Raw genomic sequence first — 24,823 nt, 5'->3', positions numbered from 1 at the left:
CACCGCTGGAAAAGAAAATAACTTTCTTTACAGTTTTATAATGTAACAGAAAATCTTTCATTACCTTCACACACAGGGTCTGTCCCATCCCATCCACTGTCATGACAATTTCTAGTTTTTTCTCCAAGAAGCGAAAACCTACAAATAGTCAAAATGTCATGCTGTAAATATACAAAATATAGTAATTTACATGTGAATAACATGACAAAAAATGAATAAAAGGCTGAACGACTTTACCCTGTGTTACATTGTGCGACGGCGGTTGCACCGAACAGAATTCCATCTGGATAAGTATATTTCCCATTGGGGAAATCAGAAAGGGCTCCACAGCTCTTTTCTAAAAGTGTACAAATACAAACAATTCAGACATGCTACAGAATGCTACAGAAAATAAATCCCTCTCATTACAATTTGTAGAACTACATGGGATTTTTACTCTCAGTCGTATAGCCATAGGTTGATATCAACCACCATTTTTACATATCACCTCAAGTTTAGGTTTAAAACCATTGGTTTTATTTTATTCCTATGGTATGCATTTGTAATTCCAACACCGGTAGAATGTAATAATAACAATAATATTAATATCTATTATCAGTGTTGTTATTATTTAACTCAACTTTAAACACAAATGAAGGATGTTCACATACACTAACATTTTGAAAGAAAATTCAAGAAGCTTTGAGGAAAAATTAAAATGTCTATAAGGAGAATTACTCGTGCAATTAAGCTCCAGTTTGGTCCACTGGGTTCCCACACAGGTGATCATCTTGGAAGCTGATAAATCCACAGGCCGATAACCAGTAGCACACTTGAACGTTAATGTAGATCCATTTGGTAACATCTGCTGTCCCGGGTCATCGACTATAACCCTGTTTTCCCCAACATCAGGTCTCTCACATTGTGCTGAGAAGATAAAATAGAATATAAAGTGTGTATAGTACTGAATATAACATAAACCCAGATGAATATGATGGGGAAAAGCACTCTAACTGGTCCTTTCATACTATATTAATGTGAAATAGAATATTCCATAACTTCTGACTACTTTAATAGAGACACAAATGTAGTGTAGGACCAGAGACTAACCCTCTCATTGTCAAGTCAGAATCTCAAGATGGTAAAACACTGATTAATCTTACTGATGCACTCAGGAGGAGGTGGATTCCATCCGTTTTCTTCACATACCAGGTAACCAGTTCCATTCATTGTGTAGCCTTCATTACACTGGTATCGGACGAAATTTTTATATCTGTAAGGTGGTGGTTTTCCTTCAACTCGAACTGCGTTTTTAATGTTAGGTGCCTCACACTCTACCACTGCAAAAGAAAAGAAGGAACAGAAGCTTAAATAATAAAAAATACTGCATAACAGCTTTCATGGAAAATATTGTTTCTTAACAGAGAACAAAAATCTCTAGCGTAACTCACATAAACACTGAGGAGGAGGAGGATGAAAAGTTCCATTATCAGAACAGACTATTGTTGATTCTCCAATAAGATTGAAATCTCCAATACATGAGTATGTGACTGCTTGTCCATAGTTATATAAATCATCCAGGGGATCAAACATTCCATTCTGTATACTGGGAGGTGGTTCACATTTCACCACTAGAAAGAAAACAATTTGCTTAAAGGTGCCATTTGGAAGATTTCTTTCTTTTACAGTTGTATAATGTAACAGAAAATCTTTCAATACCATCACACACAGGGTTTCTCCCATCCCATCCACTCTCACGACAATTTCTAGTATTTTCTCCAAGAAGCATAAACCTACAAATAGACGAAATGACAAGCTCTAAACACACATGCTAACAATATGTGTCCATCCACATGTGAACAACATGACAAGAAATCAAAGTCCACACACAAAAGAATAAAGGGCTGTATGACTTTACCCTGTGTTACATTGTGCGATGGCGGTTGCACCGAACAGAATTCCATTTGGATAAGTATATTTCCCATTGGGGAAATCAGGAAGGGCTCCACAGCTCTTTTCTAAAAGTGTACAAATACAAAAAAGTTAGACATGGCAATGCTACAGAAAATAAATCCCTCTCATTATTTTTTATTTTTGTATTTATTTTTTTTCTTCGGCCGCTCCCTGTTCGGGGTCTCCACAGCGGATCACGTGGGCCACATATTAGATTTATCACAGGTGGATACCGTTCCCGCTGCAACCCTCCTACTGTATTTTTATCTGGGCTTGGGAGTGGCACTGACAGCTAACTCTTTAGTGGCTGGGTTATCGGCTTATAATTAGAATAATTCGATGACTACATCTGTTAGATGGCATCATTACTTTCAGTCATATAGATATGTGCTTCACTATTGATATCTGCCACCATTTATATGTATATTATCACTTGAATTTTAGCTTTAAGCATTTGGTTTAGTTTTGTATTGCATTTGTAATTCCATTAACCAAGAAATAAAACCAAAGTGAAGATGCAAAACAAACAAACACGCAAATAAATTATTATTATTATCATTTAACTCAACTCTAAACACAAAATGTTCAGGTATACAAACATTCTGAAAGAAAATTCAAGAAGCTTTGAGGAATAATAAAATATCTATAAGGAGAATTACTCGTGCAGTTAAGCTCCAGTTCGGTCCACTGGGTTCCCACACAGGTGATCATCTTGGAAGCTGATAAATCCACAGGCCGATAACCAGTAGCACACTTGAACGTTAATGTAGATCCATTTGGTAACATCTGTTGTCCCGGGTCATCGACTATAATCCTGTTTTCCCCAACATCAGGTCTCTCACATTGTGCTGAGAAGATAAAATAGAATATAAAGTGTGTATAGTACTGTATAAAAACAATAACCCAGATGAATATGATGGGGAAAAGCACTCTAACTGGTCCTTTCATACTATATTAATGTGAAATAGAATATTCCATAACTTCTGACTACTTTAATAGAGACACAAATGTAGTGTAGGACCAGAGACTAACCCTCTCATTGTCAAGTCAGAATCTCATGATGGTAAAACACTGATTAATCTTACTGATGCACTCAGGAGGAGGTGGATTCCATCCGTTTTCTTCACATACCAGGTAACCAGTTCCATTCATTGTGTAGCCTTCATTACACTGGTATCGGACGAAATTTTTATATCTGTAAGGTGGTGGTTTTCCTTCAACTCGAACTGCGTTTTTAATGTTAGGTGCCTCACACTCTACCACTGCACAAGAAAAGAAGGAACAGAAGCTTAAATAATAAAAAATACTGCATAACAGCTTTCATGGAAAATATTGTTTCTTAACAGAGAACAAAAATCTCTAGCGTAACTCACATAAACACTGAGGAGGAGGAGGATGAAAAGTTCCATTATCAGAACAGACTATTGTTGATTCTCCAATAAGACTGAAATCTCTAATACATGAGTATGTGACTGCTTGTCCATAGTTATATAAATCGTCCAGGGGATCAAACATTCCATTCTGTATACTGGGAGGTGGTTCACATTTCACCACTAGAAAGAAAACAATTTGCTTAAAGGTGCCATTTGGAAGATTTCTTTCTTTTACAGTTGTATAATGTAACAGAAAATCTTTCAATACCATCACACACAGGGTCTCTCCCATCCCATCCACTCTCACGACAATTTCTAATATTTTCTCCAAGAAGCACAAACCTACAAATAGACAAAATGACAAGCTCTAAACACACATGCTAACAATATGTGTCCATCCACATGTGAACAACATGACAAGAAATCAAAGTCCACACACAAAAGAATAAAGGGCTGTATGACTTTACCCTGTGTTACATTGTGCGATGGCGGTTGCACCGAACAGAATTCCATTTGGATAAGTATATTTCCCATTGGGGAAATCAGGAAGGGCTCCACAGCTCTTTTCTAAAAGTGTACAAACACAAAAAGTTAGACATGGCAATGCTACAGAAAATAAATCCCTCTCATTATTTTTTATTTATGTATTTATTTTTTTTCTTCGGCCGCTCCCTGTTCGGGGTCTCCACAGCGGATCACGTGGGCCACATATTAGATTTAACACAGGTGGATACCCTTCCCGCTGCAACCCTCCTACTGTATATTTATCTGGGCTTGGGAGTGGCACTGACAGCTAACTCTTTAGTAGCTGAGTTTGCGGCTTATAATTAGAATAATTCGATGACTACATCTGTTAGATGGCATCATTACTTTCAGTCATATAGATATGTGCTTCACTATTGATATCTGCCACCATTTATATGTATATTATCACTTGAATTTTAGCTTTAAGCATTTGTTTTGGTTTTGTATTGCATTTGTAATTCCATTAACCAAGAAATAAAACCAAAGTGAAGATGCAAAACAAACAAACACGCAAATAAATTATTATTATCATTTAACTCAACTCTAAACACAAAATGTTCAGGTATACAAACATTCTGAAAGAAAATTCATGAAGCTTGAGGAATAATAAAATATCTATAAGGAGAATTACTCGTGCAGTTAAGCTCCAGTTCGGTCCACTGGGTTCCCACACAGGTGATCATCTTGGAAGCTGATAAATCCACAGGCCGATAACCAGTAGCACACTTGAACGTTAATGTAGATCCATTTGGTAACATCTGCTGTCCCGGGTCATCGACTATAATCCTGTTTTCCCCAACATCAGGTCTCTCACATTGTGCTGAGAAGATAAAATAGAATATATATACACAACTTAAATGAGACTCAGTCAGTTGCTGATATGACTACATAAATCTACACTTAGAAAGAAATAGGAACCAGCCTTAATTCTTCATACTATTGCGTGTACTCTTGTTGGTGCTGTCATATTCTCCTCCCTATAAAAGCTAGCTCTTAGAACAGCAGTCAGACGTAAATAAATAAATAAATAAAGTCTATTTCACACTGTCTGTTAGACGTTATACACACTGTTAGTCAAATCATATTAAATAGGTAGCTATGTAAGCATGGACACAACCTAGAGCCATCTCCAAACCTGACTACTACTTGATTTTGTAAACTTATTCCTCTGTTATTTTCAGATGGACCAGAAGGTGAGTGAACAATGACAAGGTTGCAGCTTGTGAGAGATTGTGAGTCATACACAACTACCTGAAATCAGACATCGGTTATATTTTTGTGACTGAATGAAAGGAAATTCCACAGCAATGTTCACATAAAGGAAAAGCCTGTTCGGGTTACTCAAGGCTTTGTAATGGGATGTGGTAGCCTAGTGGTTGAGGTGCTGGAATACCAATCATAAGGTTATGAGTGTACGATCCTCAATTGCTCAGTTGCATAAAATGAAATAAAAATGTAAATCGTATGGGCGTAAAGGTGTATGCTAAATGCTGGAAACGTAAATGTTATGCAACAATAAATGGAGGAGCAACACCTGATTAAACTAACGAGAATAATTTTGAATGACCAGGTGAATGTACATATATATTATATTAGTAATATCTGTGTATACACCTGCTGTATGATTTATACTCTACAACCTAAAGAGCTGTCTATAAATTGAAAGTGAGCTGAAAGTAAATTGACAAAAAACAAATAAACAACAACAACAAAAAAAAAACCCACAAAAACACATTTAGTAAACAAACAAACAAAAAAAGGGAGCCAGGGACACCAATTACCAAATCCTTTCAATAGGGGATTTAATAAAAATAATGGAATGCCCAGATCGCACCTTGGATTTCTGTAACCTTCATCAGACATGTGAGGAAGATGATCAGCCTGTAGCACGGGGTCTCGCGCATCTTTTCCTTTTAAACCTGGTGTATTAGATAGATAGATAGATAGATAGATAGATAGATAGATAGATAGATAGATAGATAGATAGATAGATAGATAGATAGATAGATAGATAGATAGATAGATAGATAGATAGATAGATAGATAGATAGATAGATAGATAGATAGATAGATAGATAGATAGATAGATAGATAGATAGATAGATAGATAGATACTTACTAAGCTTATCCGGTTTAGCACTATATATTCACCCCGGCTATTATTACAGGTTTAATATTAACCGAGCTCCGGGTTATACTTTAACTACCTATCGCTTTGGGATAAACAAAACTAAACAAAACACACACATATTTAAGGTTCGTCTAATTACCTGGCAAAAATTTCTTTTTTTTTTTTTTTTTAAAACACATGACTTTTGTTCTTAATGTCTTTATAACCGAAGCACTTAATGTCAGGTACATGTGAGAAAGAAACTGTGGGTGGGAAAAATAGCCTAGTAGGAATAAACCGAGATTTGTCCGTGTTTATAAAGTTTAAATGGTAATTGCTAACACCGCTAACACAGGTACAATACAGGTACACCGCTAACACAGGTACAATACAGGTAGACCGCTAACACAGGTACAATACAGGTACACCGCTAACACAGGTACAATACAGGTACACCGCTAACACAGGTACAATACAGGTACACCGCTAACACAGGTACAATACAGGTGTGTTTCGGAAACACTAACTTATTTAGCAAGCAGAAAAACTTCTTGTGACTTACCTTTTTGTTTTATTCCTGAACAGCCAGGTGTTACCTAGATTAGTAAGACTTTAAGGAAGGCAGGTAATGTAGTCAGTAAGCTGTATCGTCGTGTCCTTAGTCATCATCACAGGTTTCATCACTGCCCCTACAATGACGAAGTGGGTGGAGTTTAAAGTCATACATGTTTTATGGCGCTATTATAATAAACCTTGAATAACTACCATATAACATTTCTGTTCGATTTTCTATAGAAATTAGATAAGACACCTCATATTTCCTCATATCTCTACACGTGTCCGTTCAAATGAAAGCCATAACACTTTATATGTTCCTGTTGGTGTTGTGTTTCATTCCCCTTGTTCTTTTTTTCTTTCACCTTGTTCCTGTGGGACGTTAGTGTTCTGTGACATCACATGGTTAATAGAGCACATAACAGATAAAGGTCACTTTTTGCTGTTATACAATAAAGGAAAAAACCTAAAAAAAAATGCCGTTCACAGACTTTCTCACTCAGGGAAATCTACAGACTTAGACCTAGGGTTTACAGATGATTAGATTTACCTGCAATTGATGCACAGACTAAAGAATTAAAGTGCTGCTGCATCAATCAGATCTCTATTAGCACTAGGCCATAGAATGACGTTGTGGGCAATGTGGGGAAAACGTTAGTGAAAATAGACAAAAATAGTCAGTTATGAACGAAAAGATAAGCTACAGCATCTAATTTTATGCATTGAATAGTTACACAATAAGTTGTGTGTAATAAAGTGAAGAGGAAGTTTACACAATGTTTAAAAATCCCAGCAATGCTGCTGAAATTACTTGAGTCATACAAGTGACACTTTGTGCTGTGATGAGAAGAGTGCCACCCAATGCTCTAATCACCAATCGGTGATAGTGGTCTATTGTTGATGTGGTAGACATGTCTGTGAACTTTTACAGAGCAACAGAAGATGCATCCAAATGGTTTTATTAGGTTTACTTGATAAAAAATAGTCAGTGACCCCTGGATATATTGTCTCACATCGTCTGTATTGTCTTGTATAGTCTGTTTTGTCTTGTCTTGCATAGTCCAAGCTAAGTGTACAGTATAGTGTTATTTATGTCAGTACTTTTAAGAGTCACAAACAGCTGGAACCAAATTCCTTGTGTTTGTGTTAACACACTTGGCCAATAAACCTGACTGTGATTCTGACATATAAGTCTTAGAGGAGGTTTGTCCATTAATCTATTTCATATTCAATGTATACTACATTATTATATTATATTATATAATACTACAATATTGTTAAAAGGATATAAATTTACAAGCTTCTACATTGCACTTAAATACTTATTCTGTTTTTTACCTTGCTGCCTTACTGGAATTTGACACTTTATTGATTAGAAATTATAGGATTATGTTATTAGTAATAATGTCTTATTACAGGAGCCTTCTGACTCTATAATACTGTACTGTACTTCTCATGGGGATGAACAGCCTAAATCGTCATTAACATTTTTGAGGATTTTATGTACAAAAAACACCTTATACAAAGACTGTTAAGCTAATAATAATGTTTACAGTGGCATACAAGTGCCTTCTTATCTTACCCCTGACCTGTTGAGCCATATCCAAATTCTCTGGAACAATTCTCTGTCCACACCCTACTGTATGACAAATCAGTAGAAAGTGTCTGGCATTTATAGGTCTTTTTATATTATAACTAAAGACAAAATAATGATAAAAACAATTTATGAATGCTACAATCGTTAGCATATTTTTTTAAGAACGTACCTATATACACTACGTACAATTTGAACAATATAATTTTATTTTCTTTCTTTCTTTCTTTCTTCTTTATTTATTTATTTTGGGTTAGAACCAGTTTTATTGTTTACACAGTCAGGGTCAGTGAATCATTTCCACCAAACTGCAATATAAAAGGTAAAACAGGAAATGAACCACTGAACAAAGGCTTTTGTGCTTGTTGCGAAAGAACACACTTTTTAATGTCAAGTATATTCCAGTGTTGAAAGTGCTTCTGTTAATAATTATACAATCTATTACTGATCTTTTAGAGCTCACTGTACAGCTCAATGTCTTTTAAGCTATTTGTCATTATTTAGAGTGACCAGTGGACATTATACTGTAGGAGGAAAGGGATATTGTGAGTTGTTGTAATTTCCTGTTGAATCATTGTTACATACTGTATTACAGTCTTGATGAAATAACTTGTTTAAAATACGCCTACAAAGTATTAGTAACATCACAGCATTTTTAAGACTATCAAAGGTGGAGTTTCAAGTAGATCCTGTACAATACACTATCAACTTCTACACATATATCATTTAAATATATTAAATATATTTTTTAACTTTAAATGCATTTTAAAATGTTCAGTAATTTATCTTCAACTTTGTTATTTTGGTGAACATGTTTATGAAATGCTACATTTATTAAGTTTTACCCTTAACAGAAATGTTATAATAATAGTAATAATAATAATAATAATAATAATAATAATAATAATAATAATAATAAATATTTTACACATATTTTGTGTATATGTGTACATATACACATTTCTGTAAAAAAAAAATCTAATAAAAAATGAGAGAGAGAGAGAGAGAGAGAGAGAGAGAGAGAGAGAGAGAGAGAGAGAGAGAGAGAGAGAGAGAGAGAGAGAGAGCATTTTTATTCCTTGGGAATATTATTCATTCCCATTTCTCCATTTTTAACCAGTGTTCTGACTTGAAATATCCTAATTTTAGAATGGATGACATGACACTACATTTGCAAAGGAAAAGTTTGCCTTAGGGGGGACACGGTGGCTTGGTTAGCACGTTCGCCTCACACCTCCAGGGTTGGGAGTTCGATTCCCAACCCTGCATGTTCCGGGTACCCCGGTTCCCTCCCCCGGTCCAGAGACATGCATGGTAGGTTGATTGGCATCTCTGGAAAATTGTCCGTAGTGTGTGATTACGTGAGTGAATGAGAGAGTGTGTGTGCCCTGCGAAGGGTTGGCACTCCGTCCAGGGTTATAAGCGGTGGAGAATGAATGAATGAATGAATGAATGAATGAGTTAATGAATGAATGAATGAATGAATGGTTGCATTCTCTCTCAGAAAAATTACCACTATATCTGCACACCAACTGATAAAACCCTGGGGTTTAAATAGGGGTTTGCACAGGTGCTAGGTGTCAGTGCTGTTTAGCTGCATGGGACTAAACGGCATAAAGGAGCATGCGGGTGGCCACGGATTTGCCTGAGAAGGCACCCACAAGTAGTGATGGCGAAGTGAAGCTTTCTTGAAGCAGTGAAGCTTTCAACCCAATTGTATCGGAAAAATGTTCATTACTCGAAGCTTTTCAAATCAGAGCTCGATGAGGACCTCTGCTGGTGAAAGAAAAAAAATTAATGGATTTACAAATTAAGGATAGATTAATAAATAAATGAATAAATATATTAAATACATGACCAAAGCATGTTCCATTGCATACGCATGGTAACTCCAAACAAAAATGTGATAAAGATAACTTTTTGTATGGTGAATGTAGACATTTTGACTGTTTTTAGAAAAAAATCAAACTCATGAATGATGAAGGTACATAAGTGCAGACACACTTTTACACGATTATAAATCTGCCTTACAGACTAATATACTGTAGGCTAGATGGATGCTTTGTGCTTAATTATGTTTTATTAACAATCATCAATCAGGTGTCCACCTGTTCAGCATGACTATATAGACACACTGTCATTATTTGTAAGTGTGAACTCGTGAAATGGACGTTGTAAGTGTTCTTGAATGAGTGGATGATGTATTATTAATACTATAGGCCAGCTGCTGAGAGCAAATCAACCACTGGACACATCATGGTATTAAGCGGTGCACAAAAGGCTTTTCTTGCATCCCTATATTTTTCAACTTATTACTACTATCCAATAAATATATATGACAAAATATACGACATGGAATGTTACATTGAATCGTATAATTGCCCAATGATGAGTGAGATTTAAGTTATAAATATAGGCTTCACAACAAAATCATATATATCCACCTTATTGGGCGAAATCAAATGAAAGTGTTCCCACATTTTAGATCTTTTTGTAACAGGCTCCATTGACAACTCATAACAATAAGCTCTCCTAATCTCGCTATACAGTAATAGATTCCATGCAGTACTCCAATACAACACACGAGGGCGCGCCGCGAAGCAGTTTAAAGAGGCGGTGGTGAACATGTGAGGAAGAAAGAGTGAAAACGATACATTTGCAATAATGTTTTGAAAAACTGGACTTTAGATTGCATGAATGAAGTTAACATATAACTATATATAACACTATATTATACAGAAATATTCATTATGAGTACTCGTGCACCAGTGGTGTAGTCCTCAAAAAAAGCCCCGCCCATCTCTACCCCCTGTTCCCTGCCATGCTGCAGAAAGGAAAGCAAAAAAAAAAAACCCCACAAAAGTCAATGTTTGCATTTACATGACATTAACATTAATGCCTTTAGCAGACACGTTTATAAAAAGAAACTCAGTGCATTAGAGTTACATACTTCAATTCAAGTTTATTTGTATAGCGCTTTTTACAATACACATTGTCTCAAAGCAGCTTTACAGAACATAAACATAGAGCAGAAGGTAAACATAATTAATGATAAAGGAAATAACGAATAATAAAAGTAAAAGAATTGATAGAATAAAAAATTCTAGATTATTATTATTATATATAGTTCACAATGTGTATGTATTTATCCCCCTATGAGCAAGTCTGAGGTGACTCAGGCAGCAGTGGCAAGGAAAAACTCCCTTAAATTGGTAAATGAAGAAACCTTGAGAGGAACCCAGACTCAAGGGGGAACCCATCCTCATATGGGTGACACTGGGGGTGTGATTGTAATATATAGTCAGATAAATGTTGTATTGTTGTAAGGATCATGGACTTCGGATCTCCTTAGTATCACAGAGTCTAACTGGAGATGTCTCAGGATTCTTAGAGTCAACCTCGGCTCAGTGGAAGTCCAAAGGCTTCGTCCCACAGAGGACGTTGGGAGCTGGTACAATGTCTGGATGCCTCGGGATGGGTACAAAGAGAGAAGCAGTGGAGAGGGATTAACATATCTGCTGTTCATAAAAATGTGCAGGTCTGATGTACTAGTGCATGATACTATAGGATGTATTATGTGTACGCCTGACTAAAGAGATGAGTTTTTAATCTACATTTAAACTGGGAAAGTGTGTCTGTGCCCCGAACACTATCAGGAAGACTATTCCAAAGTTTGGGAGCTAGATAAGAAAACGCTCTACCACCTTTAGTAGACTTAGATATTCTGGGAACTACCAGAAGTCCTGAGTTTTGTGATCTCAGAGAGCGTGAAGGATTGTAACGTGTTAGAAGACTAGTTAGATACATGGGAGCTAAACCATTAAGAGCCTTGTACGTAAGTAGCAGCAGTTTGTAATCAATTCTAAACTTAACAGGTAGCCAGTGTAGAGATGATAAAATTGGGGTGATATGGTCATACTTTCTTGTCCTAGTGAGAACTCTGGCAGCTGCATTTTGTATTAACTGTAACCTCTTTATTAAAGATGCAGGACAACCACCTAGTAATGCATTACAATAGTCCAGTCTAGAGGTCATGAATGCATGAACTAGCTTCTCAGCATCAGATAGAGACAGAATGTTTCTCAGCTTGGCAATATTTCTAAGGTGGAAGAAGGCTGTTTTGGTAGTATGGGCTATATGGTTTTTAAAAGACAAGTTGCTGTCTAATATAACACCCAGGTCTTTCACTGTCGAGCTATTAGTAATAGTACATCCCTCTAAAGGGAAGTTAAGTTGTTAGAGTTTCTGTGCACTGGTTTTTGGACCTATGAGTAGTATTTCTGTCTTATCAGAGTTTAAAAACAGAAAATTGCAGCTCATCCAGTCTTTTATCTCTCTAAGGCATTGAGTTAATTTGGACACTGTGGCTATTTCATCTGGTTTTGATGAGATATATAACTGTGTGTCGTCAGCATAACAATGGAAACTAATCCCATGTCTTCTAATAATGTTCCCTAATGGAAGCATGTATATCAAGAAAAGCAGAGGTTATAGAACTGATCCTTTAGGGACCCCATAATTAACTGGTGATAAACTGGAGGATTCACCATTTAACTCTACAAAACGGTATCGGTCTGACAAGTGGGATCTAAACCAACTTAAAGCCTGTCCATGAATACCTGTGTAATTTTTGTGTCTAGAAGAATGTTGTGGTCTATAGTGTTGAATGCAGCACTTAAGGTCAAGTAGAACTAATAAGGACATACAGTCTTGGTCCGAAGCTAAGAACAAGTCATTTGTAACTTTAACAAGTGCCGTTTCTGTGCTATGATGGGGCCTGAAACCTGACTGAAACTCTTCAAAGATATTGTTCTCCTGTAAGAAGGAGCTCAGTTGAACAGACACAACCTTTTCAAGTATTTTAGACATAAACGGAAGGTGTGAGATAGGCCTGTAATTTGATAGTTCAATTGGGTCTAAGTTAGGTTTTTTGATGAGTGGCCTAATAACTGCCAACTTAAAAGACTTTGGGACGTAACCTAAAGATAATGAGGAGTTAATGATATTAAGAGGCTCACCAGCTTTATGTAACACTTCTTTCAGTAGTTTAGTTGGGGTCTAGTGAACATGTTGTTGATTTAGCTGTAGTAATAAGTTTATCTAACTCTTCCTGTCCTGTACTTGTAAAGCTCTGTAAAGCCTTAGGTGAGATTGTGTTACTAGTTGCTTTCATATGTTGAGCGTCACCTATTTTATTCTTGATACTTTCGATCAAGTCCAGACAGATCAGGCAGGTTATTTGTGAATCTGTCTTTAGTGGTTGGAATAATAGTTCTACCGAGTCGATAACGTGGGGAGACATAGATAGTCTGTTCTACGGGTAGTGTGTACATTATGAGGTAATGGTCTGTGATGTCATCACTTTGGGGAATGATATCTATATCAGTGACATCTATTCTGTGTGATATTATTAAATCTAGTGTGTGATTACGTCGATGAGTTGCACTAGTGATGTTTTGTTTAAGCCCAAGTGAGTTTAGTAAGTCCATAAATGTGAGTCCTAAAGCGTTGTTTGTGTCGTCAACATGAATATTAAAGTCTCCTACAATTAATGCTTTGTCAAAGTTAACCAATGGGTCTGAGAGAAAATCTGTGAATTCTCTAAGAAAAACTGTGTAGGGCCCTGGAGGTCTGTACACGGTCGCTAGAGCAAGAGACATCAGGGATTTCTTCGTGTGCATGTGCGATAGTGTAACATTAAGGACGAGCACTTCAAAAGAACTTAATCTATGCTGTGTTCTCTGGGTAACAGTAAGGAAATCACTAAGGATAGAGGCGACACCACCTCCACGACCAGTCAGACGAGGCTCGTGCTTGTAGATATATCTTGATGGTGTAGACTCGTTTAGACTGATGTATTCATTTGGTGAATTGACAAATACATTTTATCAGTATCTGTGTTCCCTGGGAATCGAACCCACAACCTTTGCAATGCTAACGTAATGCTCTACCATAATGCACTCATACACTTATATAAAAACTATTTTGTCATTCAATTATGCATTGTTTGTTCAGGTACAGTATGTTCCAAACATTTTATCTATCTATTGTAACATGGACTGTGGAAAAGTGGCATAAGGCTGATTTTTTTGATGAATCATCTATTGAACTGCATCCCAATCATTGCAAACACTGCAGAAGACTTATATTGGAACCCGCATGGACCCAAGATTCACACAGAAAACAGTCAAAAAGAAAGGTTGTTCAAAATACGTGTTGTAGTATAACTATCAGGATATCAGTGATGTGTGAGCTGAATATGGTGACAGTACAGTGTATTACAGAGAAGTTATTGAATATAATTTCCATAATAGTGAAGTTATGGAATTATTTTCATATTAAAAAACTCATACAAATGATACAAAAAGACATTTCCCCAAAATAAGTGTTGAAGTATAACTATCAGGACATCTGTGGTGTGTGCACTGAATTTGGTGACAGCACACGGGCGAATGGCCACGACTACACCATTGCTGTGCACTTAGGAGGAGGTGGATCCCACCCATCTTTACAGATCATGTGGTCAGATCCTTCCATTTTTTAGCCTTTATTACACCATTAACCGGATTTTCTCAAGGACCCTCACACTGAGGTGGTGAAGGCTGAAATATTCCATGTTCGGTACATGAACTACTTGCAGGGCCTTTAAATTTAAATCCTTCATTACACGTGAATGTGACTCTGTATCCATACTCATATAACTCCTTCAGAGGGTTAAATTGTCCATTGTGTATAAGAGGAGGTGGTAAACAGGTCACAACTGAGGAAGAAAGAATGAAAATGACCTATTTGCAATAATAGTTTGATAAACCGGGTGTCCTTATTTGTTATCTTAAACTAACAAAATGTATATTATTCAGAAATATTCATACTCGTGCACTGAGGAGGAGGTGGATCCCACCCATCTTCTTTACAGATCATGCGATCAGATCCTTCCATTTTGTAGCCTTTATTACACCGGTAACGAACAATATCTCTGTATTTATAAGGTGGCGATTTTCCTTGGATTCTAACTGCGTTTAGGATTTCGGGTCTCTCACAGGTCCCAACTGTATAAAAACAATGACAAAGACAATGAGAGAATATTTTATTCGTTGTACCTGTTTGTGCTATAAAAAAAAAAGCTGGAACTAAAACAATCAAAACAATCAAGAATTTAAACGTGATAAGCAGGATTTTTTTAAAAAGTTTTTTGAAACAGTGAACTGAGTAATGGAAAAAGATTGAGTTGCTTTCAGGAATTAAATAAAGCCCTCAGGCCAAAATAAGAATACAGCACTTTCTACTAGGAAAAACACTCTATTCCCTGAGACAGTTCTCTGAAGAATGTTTAAAATAAAACAAAATTAATAAAAAAAAATATATAGTATGAAACAAATCCGTTTGAATCATTGTCTATTCATGTTTCTGTATTATTAAATGAAAAATAAAATGTTAATGGAAATTGAAAACCTGCCTCAGCCAAGGAACCCTATCTTTAAAACATAAAACAACGTTCTTTAATGTTTAAAAACCACTGGTTATTTTTACCTGTACATGGTCGGAAACCTGGACTCCATCCATTCACCCCACAGGTCAGGCGATCAGACCCCACTGTTTTGTAGCCTCTATTACACCTGATTTGGACCGAGTCATTGTATCTGTACAATGAGGAAATTCCAACAATAACTGCATTTTGGATGGTTTGTGGATCACAGAAGATCTCTGCATGAAAGAAGAACACAGAAATATGAAGCAACACTCAATTCTGCCATCAGCCACAACATTAAAACTTGCTCTCAACTGGAACATCTAACAAGACAGTGATCCTAAGCACAGCTCCAATAATGTAACAAAATGGTTTAAACATATCAAAACTTTGAACTAATGTGCATATAAGGACAAAGTCTCATCAAACACATGGTAACGTTCACAAACTTCCGTTCTTCATCGACAAGACCTTTTAGAATCTCTACTACAGTAACAGTACTGTTGCTGAAATTAATGTTTTGTATTCTTTCCACTACTGAGAACCACTTCCTCACCACAGGATAAAAACAACTCTTTAAACCATAAAACAACATCTTTTACCCTGAAAGCACTAAAAGAAAGTAAAATATTTTTCAGTTGTATTTCAACATGGCTCAAAATGCAAGTAATTCACAATACTGCAAAGCCAAATAGCCTCAAACTGACTGAAGAAAAACAAACATCAACAGGAACAGAGAAGAAAAACAAACAAAAGAAAAGAAACAATATAAAAATCCTTGTATTAAACATTAATAGAATCACGACTGAATATTATTGGGATTTTTCGCGAGGACTTACCCTCACACTGAGTTGCAGAAGGCTGAAATATGTTACAAATAGTTGCAACATGGCTCAAAATGCAAGTCATCAACAATACTGCATACTGCATATACATACTGCTAGATCAGCCAAACTGTCATCCATCCTTATCCTCCTTGACCTTTCAGCAGCATTTGATACAGTCAACCACAAGACTCTCTTATCCACACTCAAGAATCTTGGGATTTGCGGATCAGCTTGGGAATGGTTTGCCTCCTACCTGGAAGGACGCTCATATCAGGTAACATGGAGGGGAGTGACATCTGCTCCACGCAGACTCTTCACTGGCATCCCACAGGGCTCAGTACTTGGTCCTCTTCTTTTCTTCCTGTATACTCACTCTCTTGGGGAAGTTATTTCATCACATGGGTTCTCTTACCACTGCTATGCTGATGATACACAACTTATCTTCTCTTTCCCACCCTCAGATGCCACAGCTTCTGACCGGATCTCAGCATGTCTGGCAGAAATTTCATCATGGATGACTGCTCATCAGTTAAAGCTCAATCCTAGCAAAACTGAACTGCTGTTCATCCCAGGTGATTCATCCCCAGGTCATGATCTTGCTATATCCTTGCACAACGATCTGATCTCCCCTTCAGCCACAGCACGCAACCTTGGGGTAACCATGGACAATCAACTGTCCTTTTCCTCTCATGTTGCTAATGTGACTCGCTCATGTCGGTTTCTTCTCTACAACATTAGAAGGATTCGGCCATTTTTGTCCACACAGACTGCTCAGGTACTTGTTCAGTCTCTTGTCATTTCTAGACTGGATTACTGCAATGCACTGCTGGCAGGTCTACCTATGAATGCAATCCGTCCTCTGCAAATGATCCAAAATGCAGCTTCTCGGCTTGTTTTCAACCTGCCAAAGTTCTCACATACCACCCCGCTGCTGCGATCCCTCCACTGGCTTCCAGTAGCTGCACGCATCCGATTCAAAACACTGATGCTGGCCTACAAAGCCAAAAATGGACCAGCTCCCTCTTACCTCAAAGCCCTCATCATTCCTCGCACTGCACGCCGCTACCTCCGATCTACCGGCACTGCTTGACTGGTTCCACCATCTCTCAGGGTAAGACGCAAGTATACTACAAGACTCTTCTCTGTTCTGGCACCAAGGTGGTGGAATGAACTTCCCCTAGAGGTCCGGACAGCTGAGTCACTGGCTATTTTTAAACGGCGGTTGAAGAACTACTTATTCAGGAAACACTTCAACTAGCACTTCTTTCCTTATCTTTTGCATTTAAAAAAAACAAACAACAAAAAAAAAACCTTTGACACTTTTTCAGTGTAACTTTGAACAAATGTTTTAAACTCATGGTATCTTAAGTATGTAACCTAGTGAATCAGCATTAATGTATTCAATGTTAGAGATTTAAGCACTTATGTACGTTGCTCTGGATAAGGGCGTCTGCCAAATGCTGTAAATGTAAATGTAAATGTACTGCAAAGCCAAATAGCCTCAAACAGACTGAAGAAATAACAAAAATCAACAGGAACAGAGAAGAAAAACAAACAAAAGAAAAGAAACAATATAAAAATCCTTGTATTAAACATCAATAGAATCACGACTGAATATTATTGGGATTTTTCTCAAGGACTTACCCTGACACTGAGGTGGTGAAGGCTGAAATATTCCATGTTCGGTACATGAACTACTTGCAGGGCCTTTAAATTTAAATCCTTCATTACACGTGAATGTGACTCTGTATCCATACTCATATAACTCCTTCAGAGGGTTAAATTGTCCATTGTGTATAAGAGGAGGTGGTAAACAGGTCACAACTGAGGAAGAAAGAATGAAAATGACCTATTTGCAATAATAGTTTGATAAACCGGGTGTCCTTATTTGTTATCTTAAACTAACAAAATGTATATTATTCAGAAATATTCATACTCGTGCACTGAGGAGGAGGTGGATCCCACCCATCTTCTTTACAGATCATGCGATCAGATCCTTCCATTTTGTAGCCTTTATTACACCGGTAACCAACAATATCTCTGTATTTATAAGGTGGCCATTTTCCTTGGACTCTAACTGCGTTTAGGATTTCGGGTCTCTCACAGGTCCCAACTGTATAAAAACAATGACAAAGACAATGAGAGAATCTTTTATTCCTTATACCTGTTTGTGCTATAAAAAAAAAAGCTGGAACTAAAACAATCAAAACAATCAAGAATTTAAATGTGAAAAGCAGGAATTTATTTATTTATTTATTTATTTATTTATTTATTTATTTATTTATTTATTTATTTATTTATTTATTTATTGAAACAGTGAACTGAGTAGTGAAAAAAGATTGAGTTGCTTTCAGGAATTAAATAAAACCCTCAGGCCAAAATAAGTAATACAGCTAGCTAATGCACTTTGTACTAGGAAAAAACACTCTATTCCCTGAGACAGTTCTCTGAAGAATGTTAAAAATGAAACAAAATTAATAAAAAAAAATCATAGTATCAAACAAATCAGTTTAAATTATTGTCTATTCATGTTTCTGCATTATTAAATGAAAAATAAAAATGTTAATGGAAATTGAAAACCTGCCTCAGCCAATGAACCCTATTGTTATGAGAGCCATGAGGGCTTCCTCTGCTGGCCTGCAGAGGTTTTGCTGTACTTTATCATCAGGACTCTATTTCCCACAATTCATTGCACCACCAACTCAGCACAACTGTTTCCTGTTTGTAATCACCTGGTCTATTTAAGCTCATTCAGAACTTTCTGATGGCATGAAGTATTGTTAGCACTGTCTGCATTCTGAGCGTATTATACTGTTCTGTCTATTACCTTGTTTTGACCCCTGCTTGTTTATTGTGTTCATGAATGTTTGCTACCTGCCCTGACCCATGCCCGGATTATTGACTATTGTTTTTGGATTTCCTTTGAGGTTGTTTGCCTGATGTTTGACTCTTGCCTGTTTTGGATATTGCCTAATAAACCAGCATTTGGATCTGACCTGTTCCACGTGTGTGACACCTATCTTTAAAACATAAAACAACATTCTTTAATGTTTAAAAACCACTGGTTATTTTTACCTGTACATGGTGAGAAACCTGGACTCCATCCATTCACCCCACAGGTCAGTCGATCAGACCCCACTGTTTTGTAGCCTCTATTACACCTGATTTGGACTGAGTCATTGTATCTGTACAATGAGGAAATTCCAACAATCACTGCATTTTGGATGGTTTGTGGATCACAGAAGATCTCTGCATGAAAGAAGAACACAGAAATATGAAGCAACACCTCAATTCTGACATCAGCCACAACATTAAAACTTGCTCTCAACTGGAACATCTATCAAGACAGTGATCCTAAGCACAGCTCCAATAATGTGACAAAATGGTTTAAACATATCAAAACTTTGAACTAATGTGCATATAAGGACAAAGTCTCAAACACATGGTAACGTTCACAAACTTCCGTTCTTCATCGACAAGACCTTTTAGAATCTCTACTACAGTAACAGTACTGTTGCTGAAATTAATGTTTTGTATTCTTATAAACGTTTTGCTGTTTATTCTGCATCTATTTGAAAGATTGTTTCTATATAGCAATGTATAACAGTGATTTGCTCAAGTTCAACAATACTGATATTATTCTCATACCGTGATTATACAGTCAACCAAAAACAATGTGCTCCTACACTCACCCCCATTCTTCCAGAGCTACACACAGGTATTTTAACCTTACGTAATTACTAACGCCCCCATTCTCCCACGGTCACATGACATACACTTAACATGGCTCAGATGTTTTGTATTCTTTCCACTACTGAGAACCACTTCCTCACCACAGGATAAAAAACTCCTTAAACCATAAAACAACATCTTTTAACCTGGAACCACTAAAAGAAAGTAAAATATTTTTCAGTTGTATTTCAACATGGCTCAAAATGCAAGTCATCAACAATACTGCAAAGCTAAATAGCCTCAAACTGACTGAAGAAAAACAAACATCAATAGGAACAGAGAAGAAAAACAAACAAAAGAAAAGAAACAATATAAAAATCCTTGTATTAAACATTAATAGAATCACGACTGAAGATTATTGGGATTTTTCTCAAGGACTTACCCTGACACTGAGGTGCAGAAGGCTGAAATATTCCATGTTCGGTACATGAACTACTTGCAGAGCCTTTAAGTTTAAATCCTTCATTACATCTGAATGTGACTCTGTTTCCATACTCATATAACTCCTTCTGAGGGTTAAATTGTCCATTGTGTATAAGAGTCGGTGGTAAACAGGTCACAACTGAGGAAGAAAGAATGAAAATTATATATTTACAATAATATTTTGAAAAACTGGGTGTGCTTCCCACCCATCTTCTTTACAGATCATGCGATCAGATCCTTCCATTTTTCCTGCTTTCAGGAATGAAATAAAACCCTCAGGCCAAAATAAGTAATACAGCTAGCTAGTGCACTTTCTACTAGGAAAAAACACTCTATTCCCTGAGACAGTTCTCTGAAGAATGTTAAAAATAAAACAAAATTACTAAAAAAATATTATAGTATGAAACAAATCAGTTTAAATTATTGTCTATTCATATTTCTGCATTATTAAATGAAACATAAAAATGTTAATGGAAATTGAAAACCTGCCTCTGCCAATGAACCCTATCTTTAAAACATAAAACAACATTCTTTAATGTTTAAAAACCACTGGTTATTTTTACCTGTACATGGTGAGAAACCTGGACTCCATCCATTCACCCCACAGGTCAGGCGATCAGACCCCACTGTTTTGTAGCCTTCATTACACCTGATTTGGACCGAGTCATTGTATCTGTACAATGAGGAATTTCCAACAATAACTGCATTTTGGATGGTTTGTGGATCACAGAAGATCTCTGCATGAAAGAAGAACACAGAAATATGAAGCAACACCTCAATTCTGACATCAGCCACAACATTAAAACTCAATTGGAACATCTAACATCTATCTATAAACCATAAAACAACATCTTTTACCCTGGAACCACTAAAAATGAAATATTTTTCAGTTGGATTTCAACATGGCTTAAAATGCAAGTAAACAATACTGCAACGCATTGTATATAGCAAAGAAAGAATGAAAATGATATATTTGCAATAACATTTTTAAAAACGCGGTCCTTTTTGCTATCTCAAACTAACAAAATGTATGTGATTCAGTAATATTCATTATAGTACTCGTGCACTGAGGAGGAGGTGGATCCCACCCATCTTCTTTACAGATCAGGAAATCAGAACCTTCCATTTTGTAGCCTTCATTACACTGGTAGCGGAGAAAGGCACTGTATTCATAAGGTGGCGATTTTCCTTCAATTCTAACTGCATTTAGGATTTCGGGTCTCTCACAGGTGACAACTGTATAAAAAAAATGAAAAAGACAATGAGAGAATATTTTATTCCTTGTACCTGTTTGTGCTATAAATCAAATTTAGAACTAACACAAAAACAATGATCAAGAATTTAAATACAGAAAAGCAGGACCTTTGGTCTAATTTTTAATCAAATATTTCTGCAACAGTGAATTGACTGGGAGGGGGGGCACGGTGGCTTAGTGGTTAGCACATTCGCCTCACACCTCCAGGGTCGGGGTGCAATTCCCGCCTCCGCCTTGTGTGTGCGGAGTTTGCATGTTCTCCCCGTGCCTCGGGGGTTTCCTCCGGTTTCCTCCCCCGGTCCAAAGACATGCATGGTAGGTTGATTGGCATCTCTGGAAAATTGTCCGTAGTGTGTGATTGAATGAGAGCGTGTGTGTGCCCTGCGATGGGTTGGCACTCTGTCCAGGGTGTATCCTGCCTTGATGACCGATGACGCCTGAGATAGGCATAGGCTCCCTGTGACCCGAGGTAGTTCGGATAAAGTGGTAGAAAATGAGTGAGTGAGAGTGAGTGAATTGACTGGAACTCACACAGACACCGAGGAGGAGCAGGCTGAAAGGTTCCATCATTGGAGCATGTTAATAGTGAAGGTCCAAACAGATCAAGACCTCTCTTACAAGAGTAAAAGACTCCATCTCCATAGTTATACACTTCCTCCTCTGGTTCAAATACCCCATCTGGTACACTGGGGGGATTTATACACTTCACCACTGATACAGAAAATAAATAAATAAAAAAGCATTTTTAAATTATTCTATAATAATACCAAAGGTCTTCTCTCTGGCTTTAGATGTTTATTCTAAAGGTGGATAAATATTGTTGTTGATTTTTTTTTTTTTCTTACATCACATCAACCTGCAGATTTAACAGGACTATGGAGACACTTTATCTCTAGTAGCTCTTTTCTGAAAGAATCTTTAGAAGCGACAATGACAACATACAAGAGGAATGAATCGATCAATCATTAATTTGGTTTATTTACAACTAGCCTGCTTTGCAATTCTGGCTAAATGTATATTTGTTCTGAAATGTTTGTTTTTGTTAAATCTTAAATGCATTCTCCAAAAAAAATAAAATAAAATAAAACTACCAAATCACAGTCCATTTTCTTTACCTATATAGTATTTGAGAAAAATGCAATCTCTGTAACAATCTTGAAAATATCAATAGACTCATTATGCAACTGAAAGATCTTAGGTTGTAGAGCCCGCTCTGAGGTCATCAATGCTGAAATGTGTTTTGTTTTATCGCTTCAAATACGTCACGATTTATCCATAATTGCAAATACAATTTAGAATTCCTTTGGAGAATTGTCTGGAAAATACCTCCGTATTAAACATCATTTGGCTGGAGATAACAATAATGACCCTCCACAAAAGAAGTGAGATTCAAGAAATTAAAACCAGGTTAAATGTTCTAACCCAAAACCATGTTTAAAGATGAAAAATGTACCATTTTTAAATAATATTACCTTTACATACAGGATGTGTCTTATCCCAGCCTGTTTCTCTGCAATTTCTCACTGGATCTCCAATAAGCTGATAACTGCAAACAGGGATTTGTTTTAAAATATGCTTTCCAAGTTATTCCAAGTACTTTACTGAGACAAAAACAGTGGGCAAAAAAAACATATGTGTATTAACTTCCCATTTACCATAAGCCTTTATTCAAAAGACAATATTTATAATTATACAATCGAGTGTCAGAACATTGGTCTAGTTTGTTGGAATCTCTATGCAGTTACGTACAAGCGCATACATGTGTACATAAACAAATATGGACAATTTGTTTCTTACGGAAAAAAAAAGGAAATAATTTTACCCTTCGTTACACTGTGCTTTGATTGTTGCACCATACAGAATGCCTTCTGGAAATAAATACTTTCCATATAGAATCGCACCAGGCTTTCCACAGGATTTTTCTGGATAAAAATACATGCGGTAAACATGAACATTTTCTTCTTCTTGCACAGAACAAATCATTAAAAAAGTTTATGAGAATTGATATTGAGATATGATTTTTTTGTCATGTTGACCACCGGTAATCCAAAATAAGTTTAAGTTTAACCTATAAAGATGTTTATAGACTACTGTAATTACTTTTACACTGAAGTCGGAGTTTGGTCCACTGGTTTCCAGTGCAGGTGATTGACCTGGAAGCTGATGTTCTCACTGGAATATAACCGGTGGAACATTTGAACTTTACAATGGAGCCTTCAGGAAAAGTCTGTTGGTCTGATATTTCAGTCAAATTCAGGTTTTCTCCAACAGCAGGACTCTCACACTGGGCTGAGAAAAAACAAATCAGACATTTCAGTGATTAATGTTATTAACTCTGATCCAATAAATACATAACACTCTTCATCCAGTACAATAAATGCATCCTAAAATTGATGGAGGTGTTCTTCCTGACAGCTCACCTTGAACCTTTAGAGCCATCATAAGATGTGCAGAGAAGATGATCACGTAGCGCAACATCTTCAACTGTAACTCTGAGACTCCAGCAAACATCTAGGAGTTACTCAGTTCATGACTGTCCCAGAAAGTTACCTGTCTAGAACGACAAGTTTAATCAAATCTTTTATACCTACACTTGTGTCCGTAGCTGTCAACCTGACAACACAGCAGAAAAACTGAGAAACTCAAATAAGTACAAACAGAAGATACCTGATGTCTATTACAGAAGACACAAATGGTATGGTTGAAATGTGGAGGAGGAGGAAATTAAAAGGTGGAATTCTGTGCAGTTTTGTAGATGTCCGGTAAATTGTTTAAAAAAATTCAAATCAAACCAAACTATTTGGTCGCATTAAATTGTCTATACCAGGGGTCGGCAACCTTAAACACTCAAAGAGCCATTTTGACCCGTTTCCCACGGAAAAAAAAACACAGGGAGCCACAAAACCCATTTGACATCTAAAATGAAGATAACACTGTATATATCGTATTTTACCTTTTTGGAAAGTGTAGAAAAACTGTTTTTTTTCATTGGTTGTTGGGTTAAATCTTTCCCGGATATTGCTATTTTC

The 24,823-nt window shown here is 36.6% G+C and overlaps 1 protein-coding gene across 1 annotated transcript in view; it reads right to left on the bottom strand.

Moving 5' to 3' along the window:
• The window catches only part of LOC113641661 (complement receptor type 1-like), a 62,228-nt gene that overhangs the window by 1,811 nt on the left and 35,594 nt on the right, over positions 1–24,823 (bottom strand). Inside the window, exons 36-64 of the mRNA XM_047807356.1 lie at positions 24,382–24,407; positions 24,215–24,286; positions 23,895–24,083; positions 23,617–23,716; positions 23,267–23,340; positions 22,326–22,505; positions 21,599–21,775; positions 21,103–21,276; positions 20,499–20,678; positions 19,460–19,633; positions 18,321–18,497; positions 18,029–18,208; positions 15,620–15,793; positions 14,962–15,138; positions 14,670–14,849; positions 5,665–5,745; positions 4,462–4,650; positions 3,773–3,872; positions 3,574–3,647; positions 3,306–3,485; positions 3,018–3,194; positions 2,592–2,780; positions 1,898–1,997; positions 1,699–1,772; positions 1,431–1,610; positions 1,143–1,319; positions 718–906; positions 238–337; positions 65–138 (exon numbers count right to left, since the gene is read on the bottom strand). Of these exons, the coding sequence (XP_047663312.1) occupies positions 65–138; positions 238–337; positions 718–906; positions 1,143–1,319; positions 1,431–1,610; positions 1,699–1,772; positions 1,898–1,997; positions 2,592–2,780; positions 3,018–3,194; positions 3,306–3,485; positions 3,574–3,647; positions 3,773–3,872; positions 4,462–4,650; positions 5,665–5,745; positions 14,670–14,849; positions 14,962–15,138; positions 15,620–15,793; positions 18,029–18,208; positions 18,321–18,497; positions 19,460–19,633; positions 20,499–20,678; positions 21,103–21,276; positions 21,599–21,775; positions 22,326–22,505; positions 23,267–23,340; positions 23,617–23,716; positions 23,895–24,083; positions 24,215–24,286; positions 24,382–24,407 (4,118 nt within the window). The remainder of the gene's footprint in view (positions 1–64; positions 139–237; positions 338–717; positions 907–1,142; positions 1,320–1,430; positions 1,611–1,698; positions 1,773–1,897; positions 1,998–2,591; positions 2,781–3,017; positions 3,195–3,305; positions 3,486–3,573; positions 3,648–3,772; positions 3,873–4,461; positions 4,651–5,664; positions 5,746–14,669; positions 14,850–14,961; positions 15,139–15,619; positions 15,794–18,028; positions 18,209–18,320; positions 18,498–19,459; positions 19,634–20,498; positions 20,679–21,102; positions 21,277–21,598; positions 21,776–22,325; positions 22,506–23,266; positions 23,341–23,616; positions 23,717–23,894; positions 24,084–24,214; positions 24,287–24,381; positions 24,408–24,823) is intronic.

The sequence above is a fragment of the Tachysurus fulvidraco genome, chromosome 23, assembly GCF_022655615.1.
Source record: "Tachysurus fulvidraco isolate hzauxx_2018 chromosome 23, HZAU_PFXX_2.0, whole genome shotgun sequence".
In the NCBI taxonomy this organism is placed as follows: Eukaryota; Metazoa; Chordata; class Actinopteri; order Siluriformes; family Bagridae; genus Tachysurus; species Tachysurus fulvidraco.
Note: the sequence above shows the minus strand (reverse complement) of the source record. Positions and strands in the feature narration are given on the sequence as shown.